We start from the raw sequence: 23,136 nt of genomic DNA on the forward strand, positions 1-23,136 counted from the left end.
GGGAATTTTCCCAACCCAGAGATCAAACCCAGGCCTCCCGCATTGCAGGCAGATTCTTTTTTTTTTTTTTTTTTTAATTTTTTTATTTATTTGAATTGGAGGTTAATTACTTTACAATATTGTAGCGGTTTCTGCCATACTGTCTTTATGCCTTCTGACCTCCTGTGCCACTTCTTTTTTGTAATTTTTAAAAAGCATGTGTAACAGTATAGGCCAAGCTCTGATTAAAGAGACGAGGCGATAAACTCCCAGAAGGCAAGAAAGACACCTGGATATCCACGTTCAGTTGGCTTCCTTCCACCCCTCCCCGATTTGACTGCCATGGATGCTGGGAGGTTTTCTGCTTTAAATATCCAGTTTATACTTTTAAATAGGTGGTAACTGTAGCATAAACAGTCTTTGAAACTATAAAATCTCTCCATTCAATGGCCTAGACATCCATGTCCACATAGCACCTGTTACAATCATTTTAAAGTAATACATCAGTGAATTTGATGACAGAGGTACTGATGTTTATGGAAAGCTTACTGCTTGCCAGGCATTGTTCTTACATATATATCTCTATTTACTACTCAAAACACTCCTAAAAAATAATACTGTTACAGCTTCTCCATTGTATAGATAAAAGAAGTTGAGACTCAGAGAAATGGAAGTGTTAGGGAAAGCACACTGATTGAAACCGCCCACTCTGGCCAGGCACCATAGTAACCATTTGCGTGAGTTGTTTTATGACAGGAGATCCTGATAAGGAATACAGAACTAATAAGCCACCACCAACCAGAAGAGTTTGGGAAAGGTCTAAAGGAGACACCGTGTGTCCGTCCACTTCCCAGAATCCCTCTCGCTAGCATCCATCTTGGCTGAGCGGTGCGTGTGCCACCAGGAAAGACTCTGAATTAGAATGATTGGCCAAAGACAACCCGGAAACTAATCCCATTACCATAAAACCTGAGACTGTGAGCCACGTGGCAGAGCAGTTCTCCTGGGGTCCCTTACCCTACTGCTCTCCACCCGGGTGCCCTTTCCCAATAAAATCTCTTGCTTTTTCAGCACATGTGTCTCCTCGGACAATTCATTTCTGAGTGTTAGACAAGAGCCCAGTTTCGGGCCCTGGAAGGGGTCCGCCTTCCTGCAACAGAACCATAGCTACACTCTGCTCTATTGCTTTTCATCTAAAATGACTACTTTGGCTGCGAAACTGATCTTTATTCTTTGCAATTCAGGAGACACAGCAGACTCGAGTTTCATCCCTAAGTCAGGAAGATCCCCTAGAGGAGGAAATAGCAACCCACTCCATTATTCTTGCCTGAAAAATCCCATGGACAGAGGAAAAATCCCATGGGCTACAGTCCGTGGGGTCACAAAGAGCAGGACACGACTGAACAACTGAGCCCACACGCGTGCACACACACACACGCACTCACACACCCCTAGACCTTATCTTACTTGAGTTTAAAGGAAAAGCCACAAAAACCCCCTCTTCTACACTTCCCACTGTGCCTGCCCCTTGGGACTTCTGCTTTTGTGTTCCTTTCATCTCCCCAGAATCTCACAACCACTGAAGCAGCAGCAGGGCTTCCTTCAGATGTAAACTGTGGTAAGTACCAGGTTGTTTGGAGCCCAGGGAGCTGCTGAATCAGTCACTGTTCCCTGCTCCTGTTAACAAATACCTCTTTGAGCTCCTCCAATGACTCAATCACACAGCCCACACCTGCCAAGCAGAATCAGCTACCCTGAGATGTGAGCTGAGCTGCGAGTACACAGTGTCAGAGGTGAAGCCCATTTATAGACTCGGTCAGGACAGTGATGCACTAGTGAGAAGAAAACAAGGTTCATTTATGTAATATTGAAAATTCAGGATGGGTAACCTAGACGAGAACCCAGGAAACATAAATATTGAAACATGACAAACGATGATACAACAATATTATTACTAACCAAGGTACAAACATCTCTTTAAAACGGAGCCGCAAAATGTTTCATCATATTCCAAATCGGTTTCCCTCCTGGAGTCACAGGCTATGAACCTTCTGAAACTGAATGCAAAATTTATGTGTTTATACATATTTTTTTTGCCTGGAAGACCCACAGCTCTCAAATTTGAAAGCTCCAGCCATGAGCCTACTCCTGCCAAGAAGGCTTTCTCCTGTTGCACAGTGAGTGGAGTTGGATCCACTCAGTCATGATCTCTGTTATTGCTGTTTAGTCACTAAGTCATGTCTGACTCTTTGCAATCTGATAGACTGCAGCACATCAGGCTTCCCTGTCCTTCACCATCTCCCTGAAGTATGTCCGTTGAGTCAGTGATGCCATCCAACCATCTCATCCTCTGTCGTCCCCTTCTCCTCCTGCCTTCAATTTTTCCCAGCCTCAGGGTCTTTTCCAATGAGTCATTTCTTCGCATCAGGTGGCCAAAGTATTGGAGCTTCAGCTTCAGCATCAGTTCTTCCAATGAATATTCAGGGTTGATTTCCTTTAGCATTGACTGATTTGATCTTGCTCTCCAAGGGATTCTCAAGAGTCTTCTCCAGCACACAATTAGAAAACATCAGTTTTTTGGTGCTCAGCCTTCTTTGTGGTCCAACTCTCATATCCATACATGACTACTAGAAAAACCATAGCTTTGACTACACAGACCTTTGTGGGCAAAGTGATGTCTCTGTGTCTAGGGCCAACTTTCGGTTCCACTGTTAATGCAAGTACCTGTACCTCACACATAGTTAAGCCAAACAAACTGAAATGTCAGAGTTTGGTGTAGAAAAAGGTTTACTGAAGGGCAATGCAAGGAGATAGGTGGCTCAAGCCCTAAAAACCCCTGAGGTCTCTGAAGGATTTCAGCAAAACACTTTTAAAAGCCAGGTGGCAGGGAAGAAGAGGGGTCTATAGGGCCAGCTGGTGCACAAGTCTCTGACTGGCTGATGGTGAGGTAAGACTGGTGTCACAGGGATTAAAGTTATTAGTCCTTAAGCTCCATGAGGGCTGAGGCTATGTGTTCATGGTCATCAAAAAGTTAATGTCTTCTATTTGGTTGGGGGTGGGGTGGGATTTCACATCTGCAAAACAACTCATCAAATATTATTATCTGTTACCTAGGTATTTCGGAGAGGAGTTAAAACAGAGGATAAGCGGGGAGGCCTGTCTCTTCCCTGCCCCTCCTGCTGCCTCTTCCCTCATGGTCTCGCTCAGGCCTCATGGGTCCTTTTGATTTGGAACACCACAGTTCAAAATCCTTTCTAATGTCCTAATTTACAATACCAAGTGTGTCTTTGCCTCTACTGGAACTCCTCCCAACAGAAGCAACATGTCTTTTAAGAGAGAAAAAAAAAATCGTAACAGTTAATGTTCTCAGCCTCTTCAGTCATGTGTGACTCTGTGCAACCCTATGGATTGTAGCCTGCCAGGCTCCTCTGTCCATGGAGTTCTCCAGGCAAGAATACTGGCCTGGGTTGCCATGCCCTTCTCACTAGGACCCAAAAGGTAACCCTGACTGTTCTCAGGTTCTGCTGAGTCACGCCAGTCGTGTCCGACTCTGTGTGACCCCACAGACGGCAGCCCACCAGGCTCCCCTATCCCTGGGATTCTCCAGGCAAGAACACTGGAGTGGGTTGCCATTTCCTTCTCCAATGAATGAAAGTGAAAAGTGAAAGTGAAGTCACTCAGTCGTGTCCAACCCTCAGCGACCCCATGGACTGTTTTTATAATGTTTATTAATAGTTAAATAATCATGTAATTATTCTATTTTAATTTATCTATTGAGCTTTTACTATATTTCTTTGTATAGTATTTTTAGTTATTGTTTTACACTTTTTTAGTTGTTGTTATCCTGTCAATGAGTCATGTCTGACTACATAATTCTTATTGACTACCATGTGGTACCTACAGAAATATGAACCTTCAAAGACCATTTCACTTCACATACAGGAGGAGGAGGAGGAACTATAGTGACACAATTTGTAAATGAAACGATTTTTCACTTACACGTTACCATTCCTCCAGAGTCATATCCTATCCTGTCTCTCCTATTGTTGTCTAAGCTATTCCCCATACACAGCTCTTTCTCTGCCACTCTCTTGTTCTGAATTCCTATGTGTCTGAAATTTATTGTAGGATATTTTGGCACTGCGTGTATATAATGTGTCATATACACATTAGTCATGTTAATCTACCCTGTGCATGTAGGCAGTTGACTTAACCAGGACTCCCACTTAGCAGAAAGTGAATTAGCATTTCAACAGAAGGTCCACATTCCAGGAATTCAGTTCTGTCCATCTTCCAGCAATACCAAAAACTTCTCACTCTACATAATGGTGGTAAAATGGGCTCTCAATGCTGAAATTATGGGTATTTCATCAGGACATTGGCTAAAGCATGTATTCTCAGTGGGAGACATATGTTCCGCAAGTGGCAAAATTTATTTGGTGGGGAAGGGTAAAAAAAAAAAAAAAAGCCTGAAATATTGCAAGGGATTCATGTTCTTCCAAAGCACAACCTCACCTAAAAACATCTTATGCCTTAGTGTTTAATTTCTCTCCTTAAATTAAGTTATATCAACTTAAAAATTTCTCCTTTGGGAATAATAATGAAAAATATGTGGAGAAACATTTGACTAAAATATTTTAACACCCTCTATGGACCTTCATAGGAATACAGAATGTAGCCAATTCTTTGTCCTTTATTTTTAGGATCACTGAGTACCTTAAGCACTGACATTGTCTTATGTGACCTTTATTATGCTGAGGTATAGTCCTTCTATGGGGATTCTTAGGTGGCACAGTGGTAAAGAATCTGCCTGCCAATGCAGGAAATGCAAGAGAGGAGAGTTTGATCCCTGGGTAGGGAAGATCCCCTAGAGAAGGAAATGACATTCCACTCTAGTATTCTTGCCTAGAAAATCCCATGGACAGAGGAGCCTGGCAGGTTACAGTCCATGGGGTCGCCTAGAGTTGGACATGAATGAAGCAAGAACGCATTCACGTTCCTTCTATACCTAAGATACCAAGAGTTCTTATTATGAAAGGATATTGAATTCTGTCAAACTTTTTTTTCTGCATCTATTGAAATGATCATATAATTTTTATCCCTCTCACTCTGTTTATGCCCTGTATCATATTTATTGACTTGCATATGTTGAGCCATCCTTCCAACCCAGGGATAAATCCCACCTAATCATGTTGGATCCTTTTAATACGCTGTTGAATTTGGTCTGCTAGTATTTTGTTGAGGGTTTTTGCATGTGTATTCATCAGGGATATTGGCCAGTAATTTTCTTTTTCTGTAATGTTGTCTGGCTTTGATTTCAGGGTAATGCCAGCCTCATAAAAAGAGTTTCAAAGTGCTCCTTTCACTTCAAAGTTTTGGATGAGTTGGAGAAGGACTAGTATTATTTTTTGTTTAAATATTTGGCAGAATTCACCTGTGAAACCATCTGGCCCTGGGCTGTCATCTGTTGGAAGATTTTTGATTACTGATTTAATCTTCTTCCTGGTAACTGATCTGTTCAGATTTTCCATTTTCCTAATTTTAGTCTTGATGGGTTATGTTTCTAAGACTTTTTATTTCTTCAAGTTCGTTCAGTTGGTTGGTATAAATTGTTCATAGTAGCTTTTTATGATCATTTGTATTTCTTTTGTATCGGTTGTTATACTCAAGAGTGAAAGGTTGAGTCTTTCCTCTAAGATCAGAAACAAGACAAGGATGCCCACGTTCATCACTTCTATTTGACTTAGTACCAAAAGTACCACAATTAGGCAACAAATATAAATAAAAGGCATTCAAATTGGAAAGGAATAAGTATAAAATGATCTTTGTTTCCAGATGGCATGATATTATATACAGAAAACCCTAAAGACTCCATCAAATAGCTGTTAGAACTAATGAATAAATTCAGCAAAACTGAAGGATACAGAATCAGCACACAAAATCAGTGGCATTTTATATACTAACAATAAACTCTCTGAAACAGAAATTAAGAAGGAAATTGCTTTTGCAATAGCATCAAAAACAACAAAATATTTAGAAGTAAAATATTTTCAGTATCAATGCCCTAAATTTGATCCCTGAATTAATCTACCTCTGATGTTAAGAATATTTGTTTGCCTGATGGAGGCATTGTTGCTACATCTTGCCACTGGCCCCTGCATGGTCTAGCCCTGTCCATCAATCTGAGCACATATGGTTTAAATCTCTCTCTTACTCCCTTGGCTTTAGCCCAGTCACATTTCTCATCTGGGTCACCACACTTGCTCTTTGCTCTACCTGGAAGACTTTGATCCCTCACCCCCGCTCCCAGAATACACAATGTGCTCATCATCCCATCATCTGATCAGGCGTTATACATCTTGCTGCTGCTGCTAAGTTGCTTCAGTCATGTACATTTTGAGAAAACCACAATTCAAAGAGACATGAGTCCACCAATGATCTCTGCAGCACTATTTACAATAGCCAAGACATGGAAGCACCCCAGATGTCCATCAACAGATGGATGGATAAAGAAGATGGAGTACATATATACAATGGACCATTATCAGCTATAAAAGGAATGAGTTTGAGTCAGTTCCAATGAGGTGGGTGAACCTAGAGCTATTATACACAGTGAAGTAAGTCAGAAAGAGAAAAACAGCTATCAAGTATTAATGCATATATATATGGAATCTATGAAAATGGTGCTGATGAACCTATTTGCAGGGAAGGAATGGTGACACAGACATAGAGAATGGACATGCAGACACAGTGGGGAGAGGGTGGGACAAATTGAGGAAGTAGCATTGACATACATATTCTACCATGTGTAAGTACACCAGAGAAGTAGTGGGAGGCTGCTGTATAACACAGGGTGCCCAGCCTGGCATCTTGTGATGACCTGGAGGGGTGGAATGGGAGTGGGCAAGCAGGCTCAAAAAGGAGGGTGTATATATATATATATATATATATGCTTCCCAGGTAGCACCAGTTGTAAAGAACACGCCTGCCAAGGCAGGTAGACACAAAGAGAGGTGGGTTTGATCTTTTGGTCTGGAAGATCCCCTAGAGGAGGGCAAGGCCATCCATTCCAGTATTCTTGCTGATGAATCCTACAGACAGAGGAGCCGGGCTGGCTACAGTCCTTAGGGTCGCGAAGAGTCAGACATGACTGAAGTGACTTAGCATGCATATGCATGCTATATATATATATATATATTTATGATTCATTCACCAGCATATGGTAAAGCAATGATTCCCCAATTAAAAAATTAATAAATAAAAGAAGTTGCTTCTTGAAAGAGCTTTTCCCTAAGAAACTCAGCTAATGTAGCCCCTTTCTAGGCAAGCACCATTATGCTAACTTGTATTATGGACTTCAACCCTCTTATCACTTTCTGAAACTGGCTTATCACATTCAAAGAGTTTATTTCCCAGTTTATTTCATTACTGTCTCTCCCCAACCTGACTGAAAGCTTCAGAAGTGTGGTTAACTATTTCTGTCTATATTGGGGGTACAGCATCTGGTACCCACTAAGTATTAAATACTTTATCACTTGTTTGTTGAATAAATAAATGATAAAGTACTTTATGTGTACTGAAACCTGTCACATTAATAGTGTCCCTTCAGCTGGGTATTAAACAACTTAATTTCCCTCTTTAGCTTAACAGTCACTTAGAGATATTCCTTTAGGCTAAGCCTTTTCTAGGTAAACTCTCATTTCAGGAAGCAATTTTATCTTGCAGGTTAGTTTCTCTGAAAATTATTACATCAAAATCTTTGTTTATAAAGGTTTGTTTTAGTTAAAGAAGGGGACTTTCCCAGGCAGAAACACTTAACTGACTACTGAGAAAATAGTTCTAAGGATTCTTATCTGTCTTATTTTCATTTGCCAGGTGCAAACAAAATGCATTGGGGTTGGGAGAGGGGCAGAATCTTTGAACTGACACTAGAGATGACCAAATTTCTTGAAGGACCTTAGAAGAGGAAACTGTGTAGGTAGGCTACATTCGTCTGATAGGAAGACATCACACGTATTTGTTCAGAAGCCTTCAGGTGAGTGGTTGTTTGGATATACATCCCTGTGTAATTAGGGAACCTGTTTTGTGGGCCTAAGTAGACACTAGATGGTATCTAAGTTTCAGGAAATCCTGGGTGAAGTAACTGGAAGTATTGGCAGACAGGTATGTCACTTCCTCTAGCTGAAGAGGAACAACAGACACCATGCTTTGGTCTATTGAAATGCCTTTCTCTCTTCCCCCAAATTCCCCACTGATAGTTACCATGAATTTGGCACCATTCTTGACAATAATTTCAAAGAGAAAATTGTGATGGGTGTCACATGTGCAGAAAGGCTTGACTTATGCTTTTCTCTGTTTGAGAGGGCAGGGTATGCTATGCTATGTAATGTAATTCAGCTCATCTATTAAGAACTTTTTCAAAACCTTGTTTATTTTGCTGCACCAGGGGTTAGTTGCAGCATATGAAATCTTTTAGTTTCAGTATGTGAACTCTTAGTGTGGCACGTGGGATCTAGTTCCCTGACCAGGGATCGAACTCAGGGCCCCTGTATTGGGAGCACGGAGACTTAGCCACTGGACCACCAGGGAATTCCCTCTATTAAGAACTTTTATCAAAGAATGTACAAAATTTTCCCCTGCTAGTATCTTGCCAACCTCATTCAGTCAGGGAAACCAGAATCTGCTATCAGGTGATGTGTTCAGAAGGAAATACAGACATAAAATGAAACTGCCTGAACTATGGAAGTTATTTTCTTAAATTGAGTAGGAGAAAGAGAATCCTAAAAAGGAGGCAAAAAGAAATTTGAGGATAAGAAAAACTATGACTTTACAGTTCTATATTCATGGCATTTATTGAGCACTCTAGCAAGTACTGCAAAAGTCTAAATTCCCTTGAAAATTAAGCATGAGCTTATATACCCTAAAAGAGGGGAATAGAAATATGCTGCTATGGATTGAATTGTGTTCCCCCTTAAATTCATATCTTGAACTCCTAACCCTCAGGGCAACTCTATTTGAGATAGGGCTTCTAGGAGGGAAACAAGTTTAAACTAGGTCATAAAGGTGGAATCTATAGAACTGCTCACTTCATAAAAATAGGAAAAGAGGCCTCTCTCCCTCCGAACACACACAGAGAAGAGGTCATGCTTCCACACGGCGAGATGCTGATCACCTGAAAGCCAGAAAAAAAGGTCTCACCATAATCTCAAACTCAATATCAATCTCAATCTCAAACTCACCTCAACCTCAATCTCAAACTTTCAGCCTCCAAAACTGTGAGAAGTAAATGTCTGCTGTTAAAGCCACCCAGTCTACGGTATTTTGATAGGGCAGCCCAAGCTGACTGAGGCAAATTTCCCAGCTTGCACTTCTCTTGGAGGGCTAGCAGAAGTTGCTGAGCCCTGAATCATAAATGAGGTAGCTTTCTTTATAGAGCTTGAAACACCAGACTTCCCACTTAAAGTCCTCCCTCCAGTGCTACGTGACATGCGTTACAGAGAGTAGTAGTCATTTATTTTAGGTATTCCTTCTTGCCCCAAGCACACACCAAGTGGTGAGATTAATATTAAGAATTTGTAGTTGTTTAGTCACTCAGTCGTGTCTGACTCCTTTGTGACCCCATGGACTGTAGCCTGCCAGGCAGAGTCCCCTGTCCATGGGAGTCTCCAGACAAGAATACTGGAGTGGGTTGCCATACCCTTCTCCAGGGGACCTTCCAGACAGAGGGATCAAACTCACGTCTCTTGCGTCTCCTGCAATGGCAGGCAGATTCTTTACCATTAGTGCAACAACAGGATATCTATCCATAAATATGTGTCTTTATATGATCTGAACAATCATATAAAAACCATTGATAGTAGAAGCTTCTATAAATGGGCAGTGGAGGTCTGAAGCAAAATGGAAATTTACCCTCCATGGGATATGTATTAATACTATTTAAATTTTTACCATAGGCAGGCATTTTAAAAAGCTTAAATTTAATTAAGTTAATAAAAATACTTTTCCATTTATGCTGTGATTTTCTTAATTTAAGAAGGCTTTCTATTGTGCACTATGCTTGGATATGACCCTGAGGTTGGCAGGGTGAAGTTCAGAGAATTTCTACCCCACAGAAGCTATAATGATCATGTCACTCTCACGCTTAAAGCCTCCAGTGCTTCCTATCAATGTTTGGAGGAAGAATAGAATCAATTACACTTTGCAGCCTGACCACTATCCACTCTCCTTTGCAGCCTCTTCCAGCCCAGGCAACATCTTGCTCTCTGCCATACCGGGCTTCCTCTAATTCCTGGAAATCACACCTCACTTCCTCTTACCTCAAGGTCTGCTAACACTGTTCTCCCTGTCCAACGGCTATCTTCTCACTGCTAGTTAACATATGTGAGATGTGGCTTACAATCACACTGGCCGAGTAGCTCCTGTTGTTATTTCTTTCCATGTACTTATAGATTTGAATATTTACATGTTTGTGTGATTGATTTATGCCAGCTTTCAATGAAAAGGTTATTGTAACAAATGACTGACAATGTTGGAATCATACTACTACTGAGTGGGAAACTGTAACCAGCCCTTAATGACTTCTGGTCTAATACTTGCAGATCTTTAAGAAATGGGTGACCTACTGAAGCAGAAAGTGCTTCAGCTATATATAACCTTGCCTTTCTGGATGCTTTTTTTAAAAGCTTTTTATTTTGTATTGGAGTATAGCCAATGAACAATGTTAATAACAGTTTCAGGTGGATAGCAGAGGGACTCAGCCACACATATACAGGCATCCATTCTCCCCCAAACTCCTCTCCCCTCCAGGCTGCTACATAACTTTGACCAGAGTTCCCTTGTACACTCTTTTTAAAGCAAGTACATATCCATTTTCACACAGAGCTTGTAACACCTTAAAACATTAATGTGCTGTGCTTAACCGCTTCAGTTGTGTCCGACTCTTTGCAACCCTGTGGACTGTAGCCCTATGGACTGTAACCAGGCTTCTCTGTCAATGGGATTCTCCAGACAAGAATACTGGAGTTGATTGCCATGGTTGGGAAGATCCCCTGGAGGAGGGCATGACAATCCAGTCCAGTAATAAAACATTAATAGCTAAAATTAATGTTTTGTCTGCTGCTGCTGCTGCTGCTAAATCGCATCAGTCATGTCTGACTCTGTGCAACCCCATAGACGGCAGCCCACTAGGCTTCTCTGTCCCTGGGAGTCTAGAACATTAATAATTAAAATTGTATTTATTAATGAAGAAATGGGCAAACATTAATGAAATAAAATCAATAGGATAACTACCTATTTCTCCTCTTTCTGTTCCATCTCCTATGAAACCAGAAAAAGATTTAGTAACAGTGAAACAAGGAATGAGTTCTTGTTCTTCTACTAATAACCTTTCCCATACACAACCTCAGAACTTGTGTTTCCAGTTTCTATATGTGGGAGCTTATGTGTAAGATGTTCTAGGCATTCAATCAGTCTCTAGGGAACCCATCAGTTTGTCTTGTCTCCCAAAGGACCAAATCAATCCCTGTCCTGAGATTAAGGCATTTCTGTTATAACAATGATTATAAATGGCCTCCTATAGCAGGTGCTTGGCTGTTGTGTTAAAAAGAGGTAAGTATTTTTCTCAAGGGGGTCCCCCATATTCAGACACCATTTCTTTAAGCCATACCAGTGGCTGAAATGGAAGCAGGGACAATCAGAAATGTGCGCAATGAAAATGTGTTCAACATGGGACCAAACCCAAAACAGTTCAGGGAAGAGAAGATGATGGCTATCTGATGAGGGGTCACCTACAGTCAGCATCACACATCTCTGGTGATCAGAAAGAGAAGGTTAAATTTACCAGACACTCTGTTTCATGTCACCCTTGGCCCATGCCAATGAAGGATCTGTCATGGGAAGATGGATGTAGTCTGTCTGCCAAGCGAGTGTTCAGACATCGCCCCATGGATTCAGTTCTGAATCCCCGGGTCCCGTCCAATCTAGACTGAAGATGGACTCCAGCCTCCAAGTGTTCAGGGCCTGCTGCTCACTGTAGTGGGTCCCATGGGAAGAGCCAGGGGGATCGGCCAGACTACTCCAGGAATATAACAAATGACGTGACTGCAAACTCAGAGTGTCTGTTTCCTGTCAGTGGGTGATTAATAAACAGCCCACAGTCAGGTCCCGAAAGGGGCACAGTCAATACACTGTCTACTCTGTGACTCTATAAAAATGGGGCCCTGGCTTTTCTCAAGATGACAGCTAATTACACTTCCTCTCCTCCCTCCCCCAACACACACATACACACACACACCAAAATCACCACCACCACCTCTATTGCCGTTATTCATCAAACAGTTATAGGGAGGCCGGATGCGGAGCTAAAAGTTTCAAGAAATATCATAAGAAAATAAATGATTGCTGCTCCCAGAAGCTTAGAGTCCAGACTCACCTAGTGCTTGTATAAATGTCCCTAAGAGCACCTCAGATAAGTATAACAATAATAGCTAGACTTAGTGAACCCTTACTACATGTTAAACAGTACAATGAGCACTTTACACGTTTTAGCCGATTTAATCTCTGAAAGGGTAGTATGATTTTTATCGTCACGATACCAATAAAGAAATCAAACAGAAATACAAATAGGTTAGTTAAAATCTGCCTGAGGTAATAGAGCCAGAGCGCAGGAGATCTGGGTTTCAAGTCTGGCTCTAAAGCCTGGTATCTTATATGTACTGCCTGTGAACAATCATAGCTATAATTTAGTAAACATTTCCTATCCAGGCAATGTGCTAGGTTATCTTATATGCATTTACTTATTGACTGCTCATGGTTAGTGAATAACCTCATTTATGCATTACTAATCTAATTTATGCATTACTTTTCAAAATACTTTCATTTGTTCCATGCCACATTTCTGTATAACTACTATTTTTAACTGATAGACGATAATCATAAGCACTTTCCCAGGGTTAAGACTGCAGGATTCAGTCCTTGATCAGTTTTCTCCAGAGTGCGACTCCTGCATGTGAGCATTATACGACAGTTCAAGAAAAATGCCTTCAGGCAGTATCCCAGGTAGGCATCACCTCACAAAGACAACAATACTGCCATTTACTTAGTATTTTACAACTAACATTCAAATTTACCTGAGTCCCATGGTCAGTCTAAGTGCTAGTAGCTCAGACTGTGGATGTCAAAGCTGAAGTTCAGAAGCTGAGGGGCAGGGCTGGAGTTAAACCATTTGGTCAGTATGCACTGACCTTTGTTCACTCACTAGTTCACTTAAGAAACCATCATGCTGTGGAGAGAGAAAGCTGAGTAAGACACTCTGTCTTCTGTACTTCACAGTCAGAGTAGAAGAGCTGAACTTGTTCCCTCTAAATATTTTCTACTCTGTCTATGGATCCACTTTGACCTTCTGGTGGAAAGATGTTGATTTGAAAGCGCAGATACTCTGATCCCTGCTGGTAATACTTGCTCCTGGGGGCCACTTTTTATTGCATGAGATAGTTTGAGCCTGAGAGAATCACCTTCATCTCCCTCTCCATGAACTCTGGAGAAAAGCAGAAACTGACCTTCTCAGGAGAGGAGAATTGAGCACATGGCCCTGATGCGGAGGCTGGCTTTGCAGTGATTTCCCCCCCCCCCCCCCCCCCCAGCTTCTGTAAGTGAAGAGCTCTGGTGGCAACCTAGAAACAAATCAGCAAACTGCAGGACCTCAGAAGGGGTCTACCCTTTAGAAGTCATGGGGTCCAACTCTCACAAAAGCAGCTGGTGGGGATGGATGGGGAAGCCTCGAACCCTTTAAGCAGAGCCAACTTCCACCAAAAGCTTGGGGGCAACGGAAAGACCTGGAAGAGGCAACTTCAGAAGTTCAGTTGGTACCAAAAACCTTCGGATGATGATGGTGTTGATAAAGACGATCAGTTCAGTTCAGTATAGTGGCAAATCCTACGGTGGTGTTTTTTCTGCCCTAGGCAAGAAGTTTGTCCTCTGCTGATTCTCTCTGGCTGAAACTACCACAGGCAATAAAAAGTGAGTGGGAAAAGGCATCGGCTTTCGAACCAGACATAAGTTAGAGAAGTTTCTTCTCCATCTGTGCAACCTTGGAGATAAATGACTGCAAACTCCAAGAAGAGCCTCTGAGCGCAGCTCGTGAATGAGAATACTTGTTATTGGGGATCTCAAAACCCCTGAGAAGCGGGTCAGACGAGAGTGGGGTGTAGTGTCTGGGGCGCACTGCAGGCTGCGCAATCTTGGCTGGATCCTACGCTCAGGGTGGAGGAGCCCAGCAAAGCGACTGCCCAGCGTGCGCCCAGTCCTCCCACCTCTGGTCGCGGCTGCCAGGAGGCCGGCCGCTGGCGGGAAGGGGCCAGGAAACCTCAGAGCCGCACGGAGACAGCAGCTGCCTTGTTCTGCAGCTTTTTTTTTTCCGCCTCTCAGGGGCCAGACATCCCCGCCCCACCCCCTACTCCCACCGCTCGTGCCACTTCTTTCCGCCCTGGCGCTGAAAGTGTTAACCCTGGAGTGTTTCGCACCTCCCCTCCCGTCCTCCCCATCCCCCCGCGTCCTAACTCCCCGCCCGACTCCCGCCCAAGGTTCCTAAAAAAGAAAGGTGCAAAGTTTGGTCCAGCTAGGGAATGAATGATCAAAGCCACGCCGATACTTCCTGTTGCCGGGACACTATATATAAAGTGATGAGGGCACGGGCAGCCGAGACGCACCGTAGCGCTCGCCCCGCAGCCGCCGCCTCCGAGCGCCTGAGGTTTCCCGGGGACCACAATGAACAAGTTGCTGTGCTGCGCGCTCGTGGTAAGTTCCTGGCCCGGGACGCCGGCAGCGGTGCTCTGGGCGACCGCGGAGGCTCCTCGCCTCCTAGTCTCCCGACCTGCCCGCCTGTTGATGGGGACAAAGCTCAACTTGCTCCCTTTCCCAGGAGAGATCTGGGGTCAGGTTGGAACAGGAGGCCTCTTTCAAGCTGATGGTGCTTCTCCTAGGGTGTCCCTTTACACTGGAAAGTTCCTGCTGGGTTTATGAAGAAGAGCTCTGGACCATTTTTATTGGAATGTTTTTTTATCCATTTTATTTATTGGCTTTCTTCATCTCAGATGGCTCCATACCATCTTTGCTTAACTTGGGCATCCTTATTATTAATTATTATTAGTGGTAATAATAGTATCAAAGTAATTTGGGAGATTATTCTTAATGCTAAGAATAATAATTCTCAAAACTACTGTAATTAGAATAAAGTTTGGATGCAGTGAATATGACATCATTAGGCTTATTTGCCACTTAAGCAAATATTATAGGAAATTTTGAATAATTGGCACCAGAGAAAAGATCATACATACACACATATTTCTTATTGTGCAATTTAACATTTTAATCACATTTTATTATTAAAATGGGACATTTCAATGTAATGTGGAAAATACTGGTGAGATAACGTTAATTAGGTTATAAAATAGATTTAAATAATTGAGGTTCTGCACTCAATAGAGCTAAAAGTTATTTTAAATTTGGAAAAAGAAAGGAAATTTGGAAAAGAAAGGAATGTCTGTAATTTTTAGCTTCTTTTACTTAAATTTGCATTTTGACCAATCAAGTTAATAAGATTTCTATGTAGATTATTCTATGACCAATGATTTATTTCCTTTATGTCAGTAAAATGTAGACTGCACTGAGATATGAATCAGACATTCATGAAAGAACAGGAAAATCCATATTTAAGCCGCATATGTGTTTTGAAAGTTGTTGCAGTAACTGCTTGAATGTGAATGTCCAACCCACTAAGAGTGAATGGAAGCCTAGGAAGTCCTCCAATTAGATCTTGGGATACACACACATAAATAAGTAAATAAACAGCAAAGTCACTAAAGGAAAGGTAGATTAATAAGAGGTCACACTTAAGCAAGCTAATCTTATGTATAGGTACTATGTATACATATATGTGTATATATATATTTGTATATATGTGGGTATATATTATATATATAACTTCACTAATATGGAGAACTTTTAAAAAAGTGAACCCTTACTTAAAAAGGACACATATAAAGAACTGCACAAATCATAAGAACCTAATTAAGTTTCCCAAAGTGAATACTTGTAAGCCAGCACCCAGCTCAGACACCATCACATTACCAGGACCCCAGAAGCTTCCTGGGCTTCGTCCCTATCACCATGCCAGTCATGGCCAGAGGAATCAACATTCTGACTTATAATGCCATCCATGAGTAAATGAACTTTATGTACTTTTTTGTGTCTGACTGCTATCACTTAAGGTTCTACTGTGAGATCATCTCCAGTATTGGATGTCCATCCAGTTTCAGTGCTGTATAATATTCCATTGCATGGCTACACCACAAGCGACTTCATCATTATAGGTTTTGGGTAGTATAAATAATTCTGCTATAATATGGGGACACTTTTAGTCTTCCTAGCCTTTTGTATGCTGTCAAAGATTTGATTAATAATAAACATATTATCAGTAACTTTTAAATTTCAGAATTTCCATTAAATAATATGTATACCTAATAATGGGCTTCCCTGGTGGCTCAGATGGTAAAGAATCTGCGTGCAATGCAGGAGACCTGGTTTTGATCCCTGGGTCAGGAAGATCCCCTGGAGAAGGGAATGCCTACCCACTCACTCCAGTATTCTAAGTGTTCCAAAATAATAAATAGACAAATGTTTTGATATCTGGTCTGTATAAGGATGTAGATATGTATGTAGATAATACCAACTGCAGATGTTACAGCATTATCAGAAAAGAAACCTTTTATTGTGTCTTGAACCTAGTAAATACTTCAAATAGGAATGTACTCCCTTTCCCTTCTGTAGCTTCTGAGATTGATTTTATTTTATAAATAAGTGATAAAAGATACTTTGCAGTTACATATGAAGAGTCCAGATGCCCTTTCATAAACACCAAGAGGTAGTGCTAAGGACTGGAAGCATTACTGCTATTTAGTCCTTTGTACCAGGCAGGCCACTGGATACTAGACATAGGATGGAAAACATGGGCACCATTTCTGTCCTCATGGACCGCACGGCAAAATGGAGAAAGCAGGTACTGGAGTGTCTAAATGAGAATTACAAAAGGGGAAGTATGAGGTGACTTGGGAATATAAAAGATCCTGCCTTCCAAGACATTATAAAGGCAGCTGCTGTGCAGTGGTTATGAGTTTGGTTATTTGGGGTCGAAATTCAAAATTCAAATACCAGTATTTTACTTGATAAAAGATGGTGGGCAATTTATATCTCTCTTGTGTTTTAGTTTTCTATAAAATAGAGATAGTAATATGCACACATGCAAGATAGCCACACATAATATAGAGTTCCTATTCCACTAACACTAGCTTCTAGTCAACATTCTAGACCCAAGTGAATTATGTAAACAAAGTGCTGATGATGCTCAAAGATGGGGGAGAGATGGCCACCAACTGTTACCTTGCAGAAGCAATAGAATGTTTATTATTCTCATTATACACTCTAAATGTTTCATATTTGGAGATAAAATCAAGGCATCCTGAATTTAAGAAGTGGAAGAAGATAAAATTGTGAGGCAAACTAGAATTCTAGATTCTTTTTGTGACAGCAGAGGATATGCTGGTAGGCAACACAGAAAGGGTGTGGTCATGAGGACTAATGCCATAGTCATGGGCTTTCTGAAATGCTCACTCATGTAGTTAGAGACCTGCTCTGCAAGGTGAGGTGGTTACATCACCACGTCATTTCTTTCATGGTTGCTCAGTGAGCCTCCTGATGCTTTTGGGAACATCCTAGTCGAGTCTTAGATTTTCCCTGGTGGATGAAACTTCCCATCAAGGAGCTCCAGAACTAGCCACTGGCCTTCTCAAAGCTAAGGTCTAAATTAATGTTAAGATACTAGGACCTGGGGTGGGGGGTGGGGTGAAGCATTTGGAGGTAGTGAATTTTTTTTTTCAGGACAACTGCCTGATACATTGGTCCTCCTTATGTTTATTTTGGTTTCCTTGCCCTCCCGCAGTGGTTGAGTGTATCTGTCTAGCCTTTTTGTTTGTTTGTTTAAGAGAATGATAACTCTAAAGTTTCTAGGAGAATCTAACATACACTCTGCAGCAGTCCTGTACTTCTGTCTCCAGCAACCTCTCTGGCCTCTATCACCCATGAACTCTCAGCACAATTCCTAATTTCTATCTGGCCTTTAATTGTACTTCTTATTCCCAATTTCAATCTGGCTTTTAATTTTATTTCTTAGGTTAAAACCACAGTTGTCAGATACCATTGGTCAGGGAAGAAGGCGTTCTGTGACAGATGTTTTATCTACATAGTTTAGAAGGAGAGGTATTGCAGAGTCTCTCAAAGGGGCACTAAACACACTCAAATATTCTTGTCCTTGTATCCACTCACTTTCCAGCTGGGTCTTGCTCTAAGCAACCCTCCGCCTCCCTGCCTGCATGTTCCCTTTCCATGAAGGCTATCTGTGAGAAGCATTACCTTCAGTATCTCATTGACCAGAAGTTCTTTATTCAACCTGAGTCTTTTCTTTGCAGCCCAAGAAAAAAAGCATGGTGAAGTATATGGCAGAGAAAGAGTACTTTTATTAAAAAAAAAATTATGTTTACATTCTTCAAAGTCTTGCCTAATGATGCCTGGTTACCCCTAATGTTGTTACTATGGAGCAGAGATGCCAACATTATCGGTGTACCTGTGTATCTTACCTTGCGGAGCAGGAGTTCTCCATCAGATCAGACTTCTTCCATGCGCTTATTAAATAAATCCTTTGTAACAACTCCCTCAGAGAAGGCAATGGCACCCCACTCCAGTACTCTTGCATGGAAAATCCCATGGATGGAGGAGCCTGGTAGGCTGCAGTCCATGGGGCCGCGAAGAGTCAGACATGACTGAGCAACTTCACTTTCACTTTTCACTTTCATGCACTGGAGAAGGAAATGGCAACCCACTCCAGTGTTCTTGCCTGGAGAATCCCAGGGACGGCGGAGCTTGGTGGGCTGCCATCTATGGGGTCGCACAGGGTCAGACACAACTGAAATGACTTAGCAGCAGCAGCAGCTGCAATGACTCCCTGGCTCTCCTGAAATGAAATTGAGAGTGCTTATATTTTTACTTACATACAGAATTTTCTCAAATAACTATACTGGCATAACTATACTATGAAGGAGAAATAAAAAGAAAATGATTTATAATGAAATAAGCTTCACTAGAAGATTTAATGAAGTAATGATACATTAGCATCTTTATGTAGAACTGTCATGAACAGGCCATGAGAAATAGACAAGAGCACATGGGGTTCAAAACCACGATTGATGTTGGCTTTGGGCTGTGATTTTTTGAAGTGGTAAACAAATCTCACTAAAGTTTTAAACAAAATACAACCCTCTTTCAGGCTTCCCAGATAGCACTAGTGGTAAAGAACCTGCCTGCCAATGCAGGAGACTAAGAGACGCAAGTTTGATCCCTGGGTTGGGAAGATCCCCTGGAGGAGGGCATGGCAACCCACCTGGAGAATCCCCATGGATAGAGGAGCCTGGCAAAGTACAGTCCATAGGGTGGCAAAGAGTCATACATGACTGAAGCGACTTAGCATGCATGCATGCACAACCCGCTATCAAATTTTATGTTGTTAAATTCCTTGAAAATCAATAGGCATAAAAATCTTACAACACACACATAGGTCTACATATGTGTGTGTGTATATATACATATATATATATATGTATGTATGTGTGTGTGCACGCTCAGTCGCTCAGTTGTGTGCGACCCCTTGGACTTTAGCCCACCAGGCTCCTCTGTCCATAGAATTTTCCAGGCAAGAGTACTGGAATGGGTTGCCATTTCATACTTCAGAGGATCTTCTTGACCCAGGGATCAAATCCACTCTTCTTGCTTCTCCTGCATGGACAGGTGGACTCTTTACCACTGTGCCACCTGGGAAGCCCATATGTGTGCATACACACACACACACACACACACACACACATATACACATGTGTGTTTATATTATATACACACATGTGTATATATACATGTGTTTGTGTATATATATATATATGGAGTTTGAATCCAGGCTCATATAATGATAAATATATTTTTTTTAAGCTTAGATCACTTATACCATCATCAGTAGGACATTTGAAAGTGGATGTGGGATTTCCCTGGTGGTCTGGTGGTGAAGACTCTGTGCTTCCAACACAGGGGTTGAAAATTCAGTCCCTGATTGGGGAACTAAGATCCCATATGCCAAATGGCACGGCCAAGAAAAAGAAAGTGTGTGGAACATGGGATTATTCTTGGTCAGTGGGGCATCTAGCAGCACACAGAAACTGTGACAAGAGAAAATCCCACACAAATTTCCAGAACTTCTAGGGGATGGCACGACCCCTGTGGTAAACACAATATGAACTCTTTGCAAACAGAGATTTTTTTCCAATTCATATTTATAGCCTCCAGGTCTCCACAGTGCCTGACACTAAATGTGTGTTTGCTGAGTCAAAGGAGCTACGATGAGATTTGCTGGGGTGTTTGTATAATGTACCAGCAGTTTCCATGGATATTCCAACAAAATGTAGCTTACTGTCAGAGATTTCACATTCTCATGTCAGCTTTGATCTCTTTCAAAATATAAATATAACGCCCTACCCACCTGACCAGTATTTTTCCTACTTATTTTTGTCCATTTCTACTGTGAAGGTACAATACCTTCATGGAGGTCCATTCTTAAGAGGGCAACAATAATGAACCAGGCTAATATACCGACCCTTGCAGGTGCTACCTAACCTTAGCTGAATCCCCTTTCTGACCTTCCCATCAATGTTCATTTTTTGGTTTGATAAATGTGATACATTCTTAAAATATCCCAATGGAGATGTCAAATAGGCATTTGGATTCAAAAAGTTCAGAGAAGCCTGGACTGGTGATCAGAAAATCTGGGTCATGAGCAGAGAACAGGTTTTGAAAGCCATAGGAAGGGAGGATTTCACAGGGCAAGAGAGGAGGGCAGGAGACAGCCCCAGAGTGCATTTCTGATACTGATAGGTTAAAAAAAAAAAGCACATATGAACAGTACTCGCAGCCATGTTTAGAAAAGAAAACAAAAATCAAAATAAAACTTCGCAACCCACAAGAACAGGAACTAGTCAATCGGAAATCCTAGCAACATCTGTAAACTATCCATGCAAGGAGAAGGAGTGAGGTATAGCCAACTTGAAATACACATGGTATTTTTATGTGACATGTAATTAGTTTTAGGAACTCACTACCACAGAATATTTATTTTGGGGTAACTAGCATAGAAAGTCTAAAAAAAGAATTCTTTTAGACAGTTGTAAGGGATAAGAATAGTGTTACAACACATTAGGTAAGAAGCTGTGGGGTACCCACTCCCTCTCACATTTACCTGGCCTTGCTAAATGAATGTTCCAGAGGCCAGAACAGTCTACAGACACACTAAAATGGTTTCTTTCAACTACAAGGTGACATAACTTCCCAGGTGCTTGGGTAGTTTTTTTCAACCCCAGTTTCTCAGAAGCACCTGAATCAGCCAGACCATAAATGGATAGAGGATACAGGAGGAAATGCAATGTCATTTCTGGAGCCCTTCTAAAAAAGTAATGTGCTCCCAAAAGTTCTGATTTATTACTTTGCTATTGAGATTTTTTAAAAAAAATCCACCTCTTTTTATCATAGTTTTAATATGGTGAAAACCATTAATTTCCTCAAATCATCTTCTATAAAATTAAAAAGATTAGCCTTAGGATTCTTCACCTCCATTTAGTCTGTACCTTGGAAGCATTTTCTATAACAGCCTCTTAAATAATCAACTATAAAACAGAAAAATCAGTGTCAAGATGAATATAGATTTAAAAGACAGTAATTCATCTAAGCTTTGTGACTGCCTTTGGTAAATTCAATCTTCTTCTCTGGTCTTTGATCCCTAAACCTCTATTGCCATGTAATATTACTTTCTTGTTAAAAAATGTATTTTATTCTTAGAAAATATGGATATCAAGGTCCTATTCTTAAATTCCCTCTGGCATCCATACCACCATCATCACCACCAACAAAAGTAATTTAGGAAGTCATCTGTGAGGTGTAATGAAAGTAAGACCTCCACAACAGCAGTCAAGAAGCAAGAGATCTTATTCCTCAGTTTTGCCTTAGACTCTGAGGTCCAGCCTGTGACTTCATTTCTCTGGGTCTTACTTTGCTCACCTTTAAAATAGGTGTGTTGTACCAGATGATATCTGGAAGGGCTGCTATAATTTTACGCTTTTGGCTCATCCCCCTGGGCCTCTTCATAGTGTCCCATGCCAGAGCAAACCCGGCCCGAACCATTGCCTGGCCTCTACCAGTAGGCTGCAGGCACTGAAGCGGGTTGCACAGTGGACAAAAAATTTACACTTTTGTCATTAAAAATAAATTAAAATGTTTTATTATATATTGATACTATTTAATATGCCAGACATACAAAAAGCAAATGGACTTAGTTATCTATGAAAAAAAGCATGTTAAAGAAAATTTTTAAAAATCTACTTTGTTGCAATTGTCAAAGTTCCTCAACTGGTTTCATTGATAAGAAATTCTGTTTAAGTCAAGGAGATCAAAAGAGGAAGCAGCTTTTTGAAATGTCACCTACTTTTAAGAAGACTTCTGTGTTTTAGGTTCAGATTATTCTTTTAAGCTAAAAACTATTTTTTAAAAAAATGGAAACCAGACCTTTTTGTCTTTAGCTAGCACAGAAGCCGTTAATGTGCATGTTTTCATATCCTACTTAGAAGCCCTATTCCCTCAGGACTTACTAAAGAGATGTAATTATGGTCACTAACAATCTCTTTAGCCTCTTTGAGCAGTTTTCTTTGAATTTGTATTCACAAGGAAGCATTTCACCTTCAGGTGAAATAAGCGTGTTAATGGGTAGGTTGGCATGACCATTAATACTGTGGTGGAATACTACTATATTGGGCTTCGCGGATGGCTAGATGGTAAAGAATCTGCCTGGAATGGGGGAGTCCTGGGTTCGATTCCTGGGTCAGGAAGATGCCCTGGAGAATGAATACTACATGGGCTGAGAGACAGAATCCTCTGTTCCCACACTGTATTTCCTGTCTCTTCATATCCAGTAAGTGAAAGTGAAGTCGCTCAGTCGTGTCCGACTCTCTGCGACCCCATGGA

The 23,136-nt window shown here is 41.3% G+C and overlaps 1 protein-coding gene and 1 non-coding gene across 2 annotated transcripts in view; both read left to right on the top strand.

Moving 5' to 3' along the window:
* The first annotated feature begins 14,622 nt into the window (after positions 1-14,622).
* Positions 14,623-23,136, top strand: part of TNFRSF11B (TNF receptor superfamily member 11b) — a 29,258-nt gene continuing 20,744 nt past the window's right edge. The window contains exon 1 of the mRNA XM_068983815.1: positions 14,623-14,772. Within this exon, the coding sequence (XP_068839916.1) occupies positions 14,743-14,772 (30 nt within the window). The 5' untranslated portion in view covers positions 14,623-14,742. The remainder of the gene's footprint in view (positions 14,773-23,136) is intronic.
* On the top strand, positions 22,211-22,349 carry LOC138088858 (small nucleolar RNA SNORA42/SNORA80 family). Its single transcript, XR_011145763.1, has one exon. It is a non-coding gene; the product is annotated as a small nucleolar RNA SNORA42/SNORA80 family (small nucleolar RNA).

The sequence above is a fragment of the Capricornis sumatraensis genome, chromosome 11, assembly GCF_032405125.1.
Source record: "Capricornis sumatraensis isolate serow.1 chromosome 11, serow.2, whole genome shotgun sequence".
NCBI classification, from domain to species: domain Eukaryota; kingdom Metazoa; phylum Chordata; class Mammalia; order Artiodactyla; family Bovidae; genus Capricornis; species Capricornis sumatraensis.